This window comes from Chionomys nivalis, chromosome 8 (assembly GCF_950005125.1).
Source record: "Chionomys nivalis chromosome 8, mChiNiv1.1, whole genome shotgun sequence".
Taxonomy (NCBI): Eukaryota; Metazoa; Chordata; class Mammalia; order Rodentia; family Cricetidae; genus Chionomys; species Chionomys nivalis.
In genome coordinates this window covers 24,960,830-24,974,666 of record NC_080093.1, presented here as the reverse complement: position 1 = coordinate 24,974,666, position 13,837 = coordinate 24,960,830, and the positions used below count along the sequence as shown (strand labels likewise).

At 42.0% G+C, this 13,837-nt stretch overlaps 1 protein-coding gene across 2 annotated transcripts in view; it reads right to left on the bottom strand.

Moving 5' to 3' along the window:
• Nucleotides 1-4,419: 4,419 nt before the first annotated feature.
• Slc16a12 (solute carrier family 16 member 12) overlaps nucleotides 4,420-13,837 on the bottom strand; it is a 78,781-nt gene continuing 69,363 nt past the window's right edge. For both annotated transcript variants that reach the window (XM_057778171.1, XM_057778172.1), the window contains 4 exons: nucleotides 12,322-12,465; nucleotides 10,096-10,675; nucleotides 7,780-8,039; nucleotides 4,420-6,018 (listed from right to left, as the gene is read on the bottom strand). In XM_057778171.1, coding sequence (XP_057634154.1) covers nucleotides 5,756-6,018; nucleotides 7,780-8,039; nucleotides 10,096-10,675; nucleotides 12,322-12,465 — 1,247 coding nt within the window. In that variant the 3' untranslated portion in view covers nucleotides 4,420-5,755. The remainder of the gene's footprint in view (nucleotides 6,019-7,779; nucleotides 8,040-10,095; nucleotides 10,676-12,321; nucleotides 12,466-13,837) is intronic.

Here is a 13,837-nt window from a genome sequence, read left to right as displayed (position 1 = left end):
AGGAATTTTTTTAATTTAACATTTTCTTTGACTAATTATAATCATTAATTTTAATTATAATTATAATCTATATCCTGTAATGTCTTCAATGCCTGAGATTCTCTCTTCCATCTCTTATATTCTGTTGGTGATGCTTGCGTCTATAGTTCCTATTTGCTTACCCAAATTTTTCATTTCCAATACTCCCTCCATTTGTGTTTTCTTTATTGCTTCTGTTTCCATTTTCAAATCTTGAACTTGTTGAAGGAGCTGCGGGCCTCTTCCCACAGCCTAGGTCCCGGCTGCCTGGCTAGCTTATGCCCCAAAATAACGACACACAAACTGTATTCTTTTAGACATTGTCTGTCCCATTAGCTCTAGCTTCTTAATGGCTAATTCTTACATCTTGATTACCCATTTCTATTAATGTGTGTAGCACCCCAAGGTGCGCTTACCAGGAAGATTCTAGCCTATGTCCATCCTGGGTCGGAGCTTCAACGCGTCTGCCCCAGAGAGGAAAGCTATCGAGTCTGAGCTCACTTCCTCTTCCTCCCAGCATTCTGTTCTGTTTACTCCACCTACCTAATTTTCTGTCCTATCAGGGTCAAGGCAATTTCTTTATTTAACCAATGAAATCCCACATCATGAAATGTTTCCTTCACCTGTTTGTGTTTTCTTGGCATTCTATGAGGAATTTATTTTCTCTAAATTTTTGTTTGTCTTTTCTTCAATTTCTTTAATGAATCTTTTAATTTTCTCTTTAAGAACCTCTATCATCTCCATATAGTTATTTTTAAGGTTGTTTTCTTGTGTTTCGGCTGCATTGGATTACTGGGGTCTTGAAGGACAGCTGGTTCTGGAGGTGCCCTGTCTGTTATTGATTGTTTTCTTACACCAGCATTTAGGCATCTGGGTTTGGGATAACTCTAGGTCTAGGCATTGATTTCTGCGTTTGTCTTTATAGGATAGGAGTTTTGCTCCTTGGTTTCTCTTTCCTCTATGATATTCTGCTCTAAGTGGCCAAGGTTTCTGGTGACTAACTAGTCTTCAGATAAGGTGTCTCTGCTAGGGTTTTGGTGGTGGGTCTGTCTGGCCTCTGGGATTCCTAGTACATCCTGGCCTCCAGTGCAGCAGAAGTTTTCTGCCATGGCTGGGGTCCCTGGATTTGGTCTGGCCTCTGGTAAAGCCAAAGTCTTCATCCAAAGTTGTAGGCTGAATACAGAGCCCAGGGGAGGGGGTGAAGTCTGCTCAGCAATTCTAATTCTTCTAGCATCTTCCCACAATCTCAGAATAACAACACTTTCTAGAGGATATCTGACCACTACATCTGTTGTAAGCCTGATATTATAATACGCATGATGTTTGATATTTCCTAATTGTCACAAAACCTACTCTCTTGTGTCATTTAGTTTCAATAACTTACAAAATCTGACTGCTGACAACTGTTGGAGATTATACATCTCACTTTTTTTTTCGAGACTAAGTTTCCCTGTGTAGATCCAGTTATCCTGGAAGCCACTCTGTAGACTAGGCTGGCCTCGAACTCACAGAGGCCCGCCCGCCTCTGCCTCCCAAGTGCTGGGGTTAAGGGTGTGTGCCGCCACCACCCAGCTACATCTCACATTTTTAACTTGATCCTCTACCAACGTATTAAATCACTTCATAGAGTGTAAAGCTCACAATGTAGAAAAATAGGAGGACCAGGGATGGCATCTTTAACCTGATAGTTACACTGTAAGAGGAAGAGGATAAACGCGGGATAGATAGCCAGGAAAGGATGGAAGACCAGGAAAGAGCAACAGTGAACAGTTGGGGCGCTGCGATGTCTCACGACATCCAGCAGGTGGCAGTGCAGCATAACAGCTCAATGTTAAAACGTTTCCTATGCTTTCGAAGCTCCTTAAAGAGAAAATTGTTTTGTTCCTTTTTACAATTGAGAGGTGAATGTTGAAGCAAACCTTACTTATGCCTTAAAGATTCCTCCATACAACGTAGGGAATTCAAATGCATCCCCTGAAAACATTTTCCCAGACACCTTTGTGGATCTTTTGGTAGAATATTTGTCACGTGGCTCTGGTTCCGCTGTAACCTTAAGTTGTGACACAAAGTGATTGTCCCACTTTTCCCCACATCCAGCCTCTTCTGCGAGAAAGAGAGGTGAAGGAAAACTTCACCTGTGGTTCAGGCTCCAAGACCACAAGAAGAACATGGTCCAGTTTGCTTTGTAAACAATGTGGCTGGTAAGTAGCCCAGTACTTCATGCCTGGGTCTTCTTTCTAGCACCGAGCAAGCTGCCGTGCCAAGTTCACGTGTGATGGTAGTATTTTAACATGCTCAACTCATGTCATCAGAAGGGAGACTAATAGCCAGGCCATTAGAGACACTAACGGCTGTGCAGGCCAAGTCCAGTTTATTATTCTTTTTAACCTTTGGATTATGTCTGGAAAGTTCAGTCGTAAAATGTTTTCCCTTACAGATAGTCTTTCTGCTGTGATTTAACATTTCCCTACTCCTTCCATCAAATAACTTTCCTGTTCTAACAAGAAACAGGAAATTTCCCAGCCACCTGTCACTGATAGCTGCTCAATTAACAAACGTTTGGTGGAGTTTAACAAGACTTAAAAGCTCTCAAGTGTGGGGACTCAGTTCACCTACTCTGAATCCACACTATTTCCCTTCCATAAAACAATCTCCAAACTGTGCACCTCAGGACCAGAAAGAGAATGCCAAGTAGACTGGCAATAGAGCAGGCTACATAGTAAGGGGAGCTGGGGGGTATAATTTGCTTCTTCCCCCATCACCGCCCACCCACCCCAAAATTCTTCCAAAGAGAAGCCTGCATTAATCAACAGTAAACTAAGCCACTTTGCTGGAAGTAGTACGTGTGTGTGTGTGTGTGTGTGTGTGTGTGTGTGTGTGTGTGTGTGTTTAAAAAACAAAACAAAGCAAAATCCCTCTTGGGGAACTCTTAGACATTGCTACTCTAAGAATCCAGTGTAGGATCTGGTTTGTCACCGCCTTTTGAATCCATGTAAAATGACGTAAACTGTCACAATGAGAAGGAGCAGGCTCCAGCATCAGATGGTATCGGGTAGCATCTCTACTCGAAGTGTAGAAGCTGCTGATCTGTGAGACCTGGTACCTCAATTTCCACATCTAGAAGATGATGGGAGCTTATGTTAACATAGGGATTAAGTTGGAGGGCATATAGGAAGTGCTTATCATTATATATAGTGTTCTAGAAAGACTCAGTGAAGGATTAGGGGTTTTATGAATCACAGTAGCAATGTCTTTTTTTTTTTTTTTTTTTTTTTGGTTTTTCGAGACAGGGTTTCTCTGTAGCTTTGGTGCCTGTCCCAAAGATCCGCCTGCCTCTGCCTCCGGAGTGCTGGGATTAAAGGTGTGCGCCCGGCAGCAATTTCTTAATACGATCTGAATAGGCCCGCTCCCCAATCTGTCTAAATCCGTTGTCTAAGGAAAAGAAATTGTTCCAAACATGTGTCTATAAATCCGCTTTATTTTGCCTTTGAACTAGGAAAACATTAGCCTATATAGATCCATTTGTAAAATATTAATTTAAACAGAGGAACAAATGGCACATTGAAAAGGTAGATCATTTCTTCTGTTTTTCTGCTTAGTCAGCTCCTAAGTAGAACTTACAGTTGGAGAAACAACTGTATTTAAGGCATAGAATCATTCCTCTACAGTTTTATTCTTGATTTCCATAAAATGTCCCATTCCCATGAATTCCTTACAATTTGGAACTGTTGCAAATTTTTCCATGAAGAAAAAAAAAAACAGTAGAAATTTTTATAGGTCCCAACTGTAAACTCTAAGATCTACATTTCTTCCTACTGGTTCTTCAAAATATGTTGCCCCCAGAAAGTTAGAATGCAAATTTATTGCATGTATAATGTGAAAAGATCTGAAATGTTTTAATATAAAATGTTAAAAACTTTGATTGTTATCTTAATCTTTCATAAACATAATAGAGAAATTTTATTATAGAATTACATAAACAAAATTTACTATAATCAATGCTTCGAAGACATACAAATAAGAGCACTTATGTTTTTTAGAGAAATCATTTTTAAGGTGACAAAAAAAGATGTCATTTAAGGTAAAGTGCTATTTCAAAACAAGTACTTCATTTTAACTTTCATTTTTTGCAGATATATCCAAAATATTCTTAGAATTGCACATGACCAAGTGGATAGATTCAAAACTAAAGACACAGGATGAGTAAAAACAGAACATTCACACTCCTTTTGAAAAGCTACAATGGAGGAATATCATTTTCCCCATCAAACAAAACAAGCTGGTATCCCAACATGAAAGCAATGTAGCAACACAAACACTCCAATTCAAACAAGGTCTCAACCATCCTCAGACTTTCCTCAGTGCTTTGTTATTTCTCCCAGCAACACGTCTGGCAAAAAAAAAAAAAAAAAAAAAAAGCCACTCTGTGGCCTCTTGGGGACAGTAGGTTAAATGGCCTTTGAGATCAAAATGTTTCCCTGTGACTTGGATTTAAACTCTTAACTAGTTAAGACGCCCCTTTTAATTGCATTACTTGACTTCTTTCCAGATGTAACATGATTGGGGATTCGGGACTCTTAATTCTATGGATTTGAAACAGCTGGAGATAAACTGGGGGCCCCGCCCCACCCTCCCTCTTTTTTCTCCATGTCCTCTTCTCCCATCTGAAAACTCATAAGCGATTCCAAGTCACAGAAAACTTGGGTTTTTGAGAATGAACAGACAGTTCTAAACCGATGAGTCAGGTTTATAATTATGATCCGAAAATGAGCGGGGTGAACACGGAATCCCAGTTTTAAAACCTCACTATGATAAGAAAAACCCCAAGTCTTCTTTTGGACAATGAAGAATCTAATGACTGGTTTGCAAAGAAAACTCCCATCAGGCACCCTGCTGACCTAAGAATCCAACTACTGCTCAACTGGAGTAGCGCCAACATTCTTCTATCCCTAATAGGAATGTGTCTGCAGTTCAAATGCCAGGTGGGGACTCCTGGGGTGTTACACACATTTCAGAAAGGATGGAGAAGTTACTCCATCACTCACTCAACAAGTTGTGTTAAATTTAGAGTATTATGTGGCAGTGACAGGTGAGTGGCAGGGACAGTCTGAGCATCGAGCTTCCTGTTTTGGTTAGAAACACTGCCACTCTTTAAAGCCCATTCCAACCATGGTGTTTCATGATTATGTGGACGCTCAAAGTGATGTCTACCCATTGGAAGAGGGAAGGGTTGATTGGGAAACTAATAAAAGATAATCTGATGCATATTAACCATTGTCTTTCAAAGAATCTCATATACTGTGTATAAAAATTGAGGTACTCCACCCAAAGCCAGCTCTGCATCTTCACTCTCTGCCAGCACACCCAGTGTGTCCTAAAGAATGAGAAGAAAGAGAGAGACAGGGTCTTTCTGATGACAAAACTGTTGCCCAGTGGCCTCTGCTTTGGCTATGCCTTGGAGTTACCCTTAAATACAGTAAATTCCATCAACTATGCCCTGACCTCCTCCGTGGAGCTAAGTTTTACAATGAGAACAGATCCTAAGTGAGAAAACTCTAGGCTACTCCAGATTTCTTGGTTGCTGGTTATTTCCCCTTATAAATATGTTTGCAAAACAGTATTCATAATTTTCTTGGGAGGTGATGCTCTGTCAAAATAAAACACTTCCAAACTGTGAACAACCCGGCGGCCTCAGGTCCATTATCCTTGAAGATTCCCAGGGATAAGGTCACACTGGTCACGTGAGGTTGCAGCCTGGCACGGCTGTAGTGGTGGATTCCTCGTCTTTCTTATCCAGCTCCCTTGCTACCGAGTAGGCCACTGAGCCATTGGTCCATAGCGGCAGCTTGGGATTTGATTCTTTGGCCAGGAACCGCAGCTGTGTTCTCTTCATCCTCTTTACAATCCTCGCAAAGCCAAGCAGTACGGAGCTAAACATCATGGCGAACCCGCAGAGCAGGAATGCTGCGGTATAGCTGCCGGTCGTGTCCACCAGCCATCCTGCGGCAAAGGCAAAACCGCATTGCTGAACTAAAAATTCAATTACCGGATTTACCCACACTCAAATTTAATCAGTTTGCAGGATGACCACATAGACCACAGCACACCATCATGACTGAATGGAAAGCAGATGGCCTTAAATTACCATGTAGCAACTGAGAAATACATTCAGATTCATTAGGGTAACTCATAAAATAATTTAATAATTGCTATTAAGTGAAGGACTTAGAACAGCCCTCTGACATACATGGACCTAATCTACATGGGAAGTAGAAAAAGACAAGATCTCCTGAGTAAACTGGGAGCATGGGGACCATGGGAAAGGGTTGAAGAGGAGGGGAGAGGTAGGGAGGGGAGCAGAGAAAAATGTAGAGCTCAGTAAAATCAATAAAAAAGAATACTTCTATATTTACAGAAAAAAGAATAGCCCTCTATACTCAGTCATCACACAATAAATATTAGTGATTATTAAACCCATAAAATCTGGTAGAAAAGATTCAAATTTAAATTTCATCACTTTTAACTTTAAACATCATTTAAATTATTAAAGTTGGATCATTTACATAGGGGGTTGAGTGGACATGCAAAATGCTAGTAGAATTCCCAGACCCCACACACTATTTTAAGTAACCTAACAGGCTTCAACTCAGTACCCAGTTGTCAATGTAAGTCTAACTTCACTCATATCCCACTCAAATGTAAGGACTTCGGGCCATTGCTTCTTGGCCTTTTGGCTAAGGTTGAATGTGGTGGCGTGTATTGTTTTAAATGTACACACCTGAGGCCACACATCCACAACCACAGATTGGTTTTTAATTGTGTTGCTGTTGTAGCTTATCAATCCCAATATCTATGCCAGTCAGAAAATTTGAGGACAGCCATGGCGTATGACGAGAAAAATATGAGTCACAAGCATCAGAGAATCAGAGGGGTGAAGCTGTACTTTGGCAGGCAGCTACTTTGTAATTGACAAGAGGCATCTTTAAATTTTTCCTCAAAACATCATTCGTATGCCAGCAATCCACCAGGAAAGACCAAACCCAGTGGTCCAAAGGGTGTGTAAAGATTAATTCACAGTCTACAAAGCTCCCCACGATCCGTACTCCCTGCATACATTTCTGCTATGGTCTGATTCATGTGTGGATTTCCGTAGGAGCAAAGTAGTCATTTTGAAAGTCAATAGACATTTATCAGCTTCCTCCCGTTTGCATTAAAATGGCATCTTAATTTCCTGTAATAAATCTCTAGATCACAATTTCTAAAATATGCTTTCATCAGTTTGCACAAAAACTTCAATGTCACCAACACTTAGTACATACAAGTGATAAAGAATGCAGAACCCTGCCCTCCGCTCTCAGAACCACACCATCATGCTACTGCCTATCCCTTTGGCCTCACCAACCACTGCTCCATTTTGGAAGCAAAAGTTCCTTTTGGATATGCCTGGATTACTTAGAATTGGAACAAGTTCTTTTACTTCTACTATTACTATGAACTGGACTAAGACCCTGATGTGGGGACTTTCTCTTTCCAGGCAAGCCGCCAGCCTACTTGGTTGGGACAAGATTATAAACGAATAATGTAGGCAGGGCTGCGCCTCTTTGGTGGCTCCTGCATTCCTGTTATCTTTGTCTCTCACTCTTCTCTAACTCACGCGATAAGCTTTTCCGAGCCTGTGGAACAGGAGTGGTGTTCATGGGAGTGTGTTCACGTCTTCCACATCGCTATGACAACAGTGGCTAGCACATCTTTAATGCTTACCTGCAATGGGTGGGCTCACCAAGTACGGCACCGCATGCAGGAAGTAGACCACGCCAAGCGCTGATGACAAAGAGGTGGTCCCCACTATCTCTGCAGTCACTACTGGGATCAAGGTAACGTAGGCTCCATCAAAGTAGCCAAAAGTACAAGAGAAAGGCACAAGAAGGGGGAAACTTTGAAGCATTGGGAGACACAGATAGCACAGCCCATCTAGTGCCACGGCAAAGAGGTAGCAAACATACCGGTAATTCTTCAGACACCTACGGACGAGAAGAACAATGATGAAAATGGGACTCACGGGTTCCGTAGCAGAGATTTTGAAACAAGCCATGAAGTTGTAAGCACTGCAGCTGTTTACACAGGTCCCTTCCTATTTGTGTTATCTTCCAGCTGCTCTTTTCTTTTAAATGATCAAATTTTTAAGTGTGTGGGTTTTAAGTGTGGGGAGGTGCATATGTGAGCATGAGCATCAGTTCCCATGGAGGCCAGAAGAGGGTGTGGTATTGCCTGGAGCTGGAGTTACAGGTGGCTGGGAACTGCTCAGTGTGGGTGTTAGGAACTGTCCTCCAGTGTTCTGCAAAAGTACCAAGTGTTCTTTATGGCTAGGCCATCTCCCCAGCCCCTGCTATCCCCTAATTGTTCTACTGGCAAATGCAAATAAATTGATGTCTGTAGGAAGCATAGTGTGATTCTCTGAAATTAGATGAGTACGAGATTGCCACTTCACTGTGTAACTCTAAAATTCACCATAAACTGAGGCTATCTGCTTCAATATCTATAAAGACAGTTGTGAAATAATACATAGCATGTCAAGAGGCTACAATTTTCTAGGCATCTACCATATTCAGTGCTTTGAGATGTGCGAGCCATCAGTATGGAACACATCGCAAAACTCAACTGGTCATACACGGCCGAGACTGGAACACGGTAATGGCTTAAGACTAAGTCCCATCTGCAGACTCCCCAAAGGTGCTTCCACTCCATTCCTCTCTGTGACCCCATCCCCTCCATGATTCCAGTTATTTGAAAAACTGTACAAATGTCAGCTCTGGCCATTTGCAAATGCTCTCTCTCAGTATCCTCCAAATATTACACTGACTTGTTGCACAGAAGGAGACATTGGAGAGTCTGAGCACTAGGTGATTTTTCCCTGGGTCATGGGGTTAGCAAGGAACAGAGCTGACATGAGAATTTAGGTCTTGTGCCTAGCCATGCCTCCTTCATTTTACATGTTGCTTCTGTCTGAATCATCACTGTGCCGGGGACATAGCCCTTCTTCCTTCCTTTGTCCTTAATTTGAACTGTGGAAGTACTGGGGAGTGGCTCGGTGAGTTTGTCCAGCATAGGAGGTGCTAGTTTTATCACCAGCAAAGCACAAAACAAAACAAGTAGAATCCATCCTAAATATCATATATATAACGCTAGAGAGTGACAGTCACATCCTGATTAACTAAAGCATAATTTGTGCAAAGTCATGATTTTCCCTTCAGTCATAACTCAAATGTAAAATTCCTCATGCAGGGCACCATTAGAATTTTGCAGTATTCAATCCAAACTGGCTGTAGATTTCCTATAAATTCAGTCTCTAAGTTTACAGCATCATGAAAGTATTCTTTTCCCACGTTCAGATCTATGTGTATGGTTAAAGGCAATGTGTATATGTGGTATTGTACCCGAGCCTCCTACTTGGACTAGATTCAGCTCCCCTTTCTGCTCCTAGATAATTCCTGGGATGATTCAAAGCAAGTTAAAACCACGGCAGCCGGCCAGCAGTAGTCTCTGTGGAGGGACTAATTTGCCTCGGCTGGAATTAAAACTGTCATCGGAACTTTCAGTTGTCCTCACCCTGTGTGGTTCAGACAGACTCATCAACCTAAACAGTCTTGAACAAGGGTGGACAAATTAAGGTCACATCTAGTGTGCTGTTTATGTAACTTATACCCCCCCCCCCATTTTAAGTGGTTGGAAACAGAAAAAAACAAACGATATTTGGTGAAATATAAAATTGTTAAGAAACTGACATTTGAATGCGCATTGATGCTCATGGACACACGGCTGTTTGGGGGCTTTGATGGCTGTCCTGGGGAGTTATGACAAAGATGATGTGATCTACAGAGCCAAACAATGTTTACTCTATGTCCTTTTACATAAAAACATTTGCCAAAATCTAATCTATAGGAATCAGCAAGAAAGCCATCTTCAGATATCAAAATCACCATTCAAAGGTAGGTGTGACAAGGTAAGGTCAGGGGAAACTTGGGCCTTAAAGTCCCCTAGTAGAAACGAGTTGTGTTTTCATAGTTTTTTATATTTTACCTTCTGTCAGTAAGCCATCCAAATGTGATGTTGCCAACAATGTCTATCACCCCGAGTATGGACATAAGGAAGGCAGCTTGCTGGTGGCTCACTCCGACACTCAAAGCGTAAGGCACCAAGTACACAAAGAGAGGGCTGCAGCCGTAAGCCATGAACAGAACTGAGACGGCTAGCACGACGAAGTCCGACATCAGTAAAAAACCGTATTCCTGCTGCAAAGAGCAGCAGAGGCAGGTCCGTGCCCATTCTTTGGTCAAAGGTGAATAGGGAGACGCCTGTTTACAGTTTTCCCTCTGCGTTCCGCGGTCATGATTCTTCTCTGGATTCGAATGGTCCTCTTTAAGAGTAATCGGACGCATCAAAGCGCCGCAGACACAGAGATTCAAAACGAACCCTCCAAGAATGAGCAGGGCTCCTCGCCAGGAAAACTGTTCGATAAGGAGTTGAACGACAGGAGCCAGGATGAAGGTGCCAATGCCACTGCCCGACATAGCAATCCCATAAGCCAGGGCTTTCCGCCTGCTGAAATACTTGCCAACCATAGCAATAGCTGGAGAGTAACAAAGTGCAAATCCGAGACCTGGGAGACAGAGAAGACCGTGAGTGCTGGTTCGCCATGAGCGGCCAGTGGGGGGCGGGGTGGGGGGGCACGGTCTTGGAACAGGATGGCTGATCTTCCAGGACATCCCTTTAAAGCTGTTTGTATACCCAGCTGAGAAATTAGTCTTCCTGTCAGCCATCCATAACTAGCAAAATGCACGACCTAACGTGGCATTCTTCTTAGGAAGGATACGCTAAAAGAAATGATTTCTCAAAGTAAAGAAAATACAGAACTTGAAAAAAAGCACTATTCAAGGTAAACTGGAATTTAGCAAAATCTAGAAAATGCTAAACCAAGAAACTGATTCCTCCCTCCTTCCCTTTCCTGTGCCCTCTCTGCCTTCCTCCCCTGCCTGTTTTTGTAGGTTATATTAGCTGAATGATTGCCTCAACTCTTCGCTGCCTGAGGAGACACAGCTTTGACATCTGTGCCACCCTGAATTGGTACAGAAACAGGACACATGAGTACATGTAAGTTTCAGAATAATTTCACTTAGGTGGGATACATCATAGAATAGGAAACATTACACAGGAATATGGAGCTGGGAAATAGACCTTATGGTCTTCAGAAAAATGCCAATAGTCCCAACGGCTTTTAAAAGCTTTCTGGCTTCTATTACCTTAGTCTAACTTAGACAATCTACAGGGTTTCAAGCCCAGGTTTTGGAACATGTAGGTAATTTGCCTCCACACATCTACCGATAACTGTGAGGTAACAGAGCATATCTGAAGGCTGTTGTTGCCAGAGAAGAGAAAGAGAACAGCTCCCAGCTCCCATTCTCGTGGTTAGCAGATGGGCGGGTTTCCAGATGTGGGACTTGCAGAGCTAAAACCAGACCAGTTCCTAGCAAAATTAGCAGTTAGGCCCTTTGAGTTACTCAGTATATGTACCTTCCTTAGCGACAGATCCATATGTACAGCCTCCCTGTGAGCTTACATCCACTACCGACCTAATTCATGCTACACTCATAGCGTAGTACCCAGACAGGAGTGGGTACCACTTTCCATGCCTGTATCAGTGATGAACAGAATCCCACCTTTGTCCTTCCAGTCAACTACATTAAGATCTATGTAGTCCCCTTAAAGTATAGCTTGTGGGATGGACATGTTTTTCTCATTTCATAAAATCCTTTGTGATTTTCTAAAGTGATGTTTCTATATCACTGAGAGAATGTGAAATAGGAGGATATCTGTGGCAACGTGCTATCTTTTCTAAATTGAAATTCCCACTTATTGGATAATAATACTCATAATAAATCCAGGACCACTCAGGCTGAACACAGTGTTTAGAGTCTTAGCAAAGGCAGATGGAGAATGACTATTGTCAACAATCTATACTGTGCTGAGTCATTTATCATTTCTTCTGGGTACAGAATGTCAGGCATATATAATACGAGAAGGAAACACTATTTTTCACCACGTGACTAAATTAACATGGCAAGGAATGCCCACTAGTGCAGTGGAAGGACAGTTCCGACTCTGTGTAACTGCTAAGTCGGTAGCCATTAGCTAAGTCAACAATATTATGCGTCTAGCAAAATGAATATTCTCTACGTCTGCTTTGTTTATGTGCTTGACAACACCTGGACAAAGTGTGTCCAGGCATGAGGAAGAAAGTGTACTCACCTGTAAGAACTCCCAGGGTGAGGTAGAGATGCTTCAGGTTGGTGGCAAATGAGCCCAGGATGAAACCAGTAGATGCCAGCAAGCCCCCCAGCATGATTCCCACTTGGCAGGATAAGTGGTTACTGACAACACTTCCCAGTGGAGCTTCGAAAACAACAAACAGGTCAGTAGAAGTGCTTTGGGGGACCTTGAAAGTGCTATGGGTTTTGGAGCTTTGGAAACGGATACCCAGGGAGAAGGGACCCATTGGAGGCTACGCACCCAGGAGCAGGGCAAGGACGGAGATGAGATGCCCTGACTTAGATTCACTATTTATCCTTAGCATCATTCTCTTCAGTCATACTCCCAAAGTAGAGGGTGGCTTTTTGTTTGTATTTATTTACATTGATTACATTTTCATTTATTTATTTATTATGTTTTTATTTATTTGTATTTATTTACTTTTATGTGCATGAATGTTTGCCGGCATGTATGCCTATACAACATCCTGGTGCCAGTTGGGGTCAAAAGAGGTTGACAGATCCCCTAGCACTGGATTTACAGAGGGTTGCAAGCTGACATGGGTTGCTAGAAATAAAACCCATGTCCTCTATAAGAATATCAAGTACTCTTAACTGCTGTGATATCTCTTCAGACATAACTTGGGGTTTTTTGTTTTGTTTTGTTTTTTTTAACAGAGGAATCAATTCTTTATTTAAATTGCATGTCACTTGCTCAAGGATTTTATATGCAGTATTGCTTTTACAATGTAACAGAAATGATGACAGCTACTTGATGTTGTGGAATATTTGTTTACACTGTGTGAAGATGTGTCTCTGTGATTGGTTTAATAAAGAGCTGAATGGCCAAGAGTTAGACAGGAGAGATTGGGCAGGACCTCTGAGCAGAGAGAAGTTCAGGGGTAAAATCTAGAGCAGTAGGAGATGCCAGCAAGACACTGAAGTTGGGCATATGGCACAGAGGAGAGTTAAGAATGTAGATTAATAAAACAGGCTATTTAAGTTATAGCAGTTAGTGGCGGGAAAGCCCAAGATAAGGCCAAGCTTTCATAATTAATAATAAATCTATGTCATGACTGGGGAACTGGTAGTCCTGACAAGAAAGTACTTCTACAATGAGTGGATTTTTATTTTGAAGGAGAAAAAAATCATGGTCTTACCAGTATCCCTAGGAAAACTACCAGAAGAGCTGAGTCCCTAAATATCTATTTTATATGCACAGTTTTGGACCAATCAGTTAAAACTGGAGACTCATACATGATATATTCTGTTACCGGCCAGCATCTCCTACGAGTTAAAGCTGTGGCTGTTAAGTTATTTAACCCTGGGAGAATGGGAATGAGCAAATCTCTGGGGAATATATTGAATTCTCAAGGGTGCTGCTGCTACTGTGGCTACCAGACAGTGAAAACACATATTTTTGTCATAATCTAGACCAGACTTGATGAGGATGTTATACCAGCTTCAAGAAGGAAGGTTCATCACATTTCTTCAGGGTCTGTCTCAGGGCAACCACG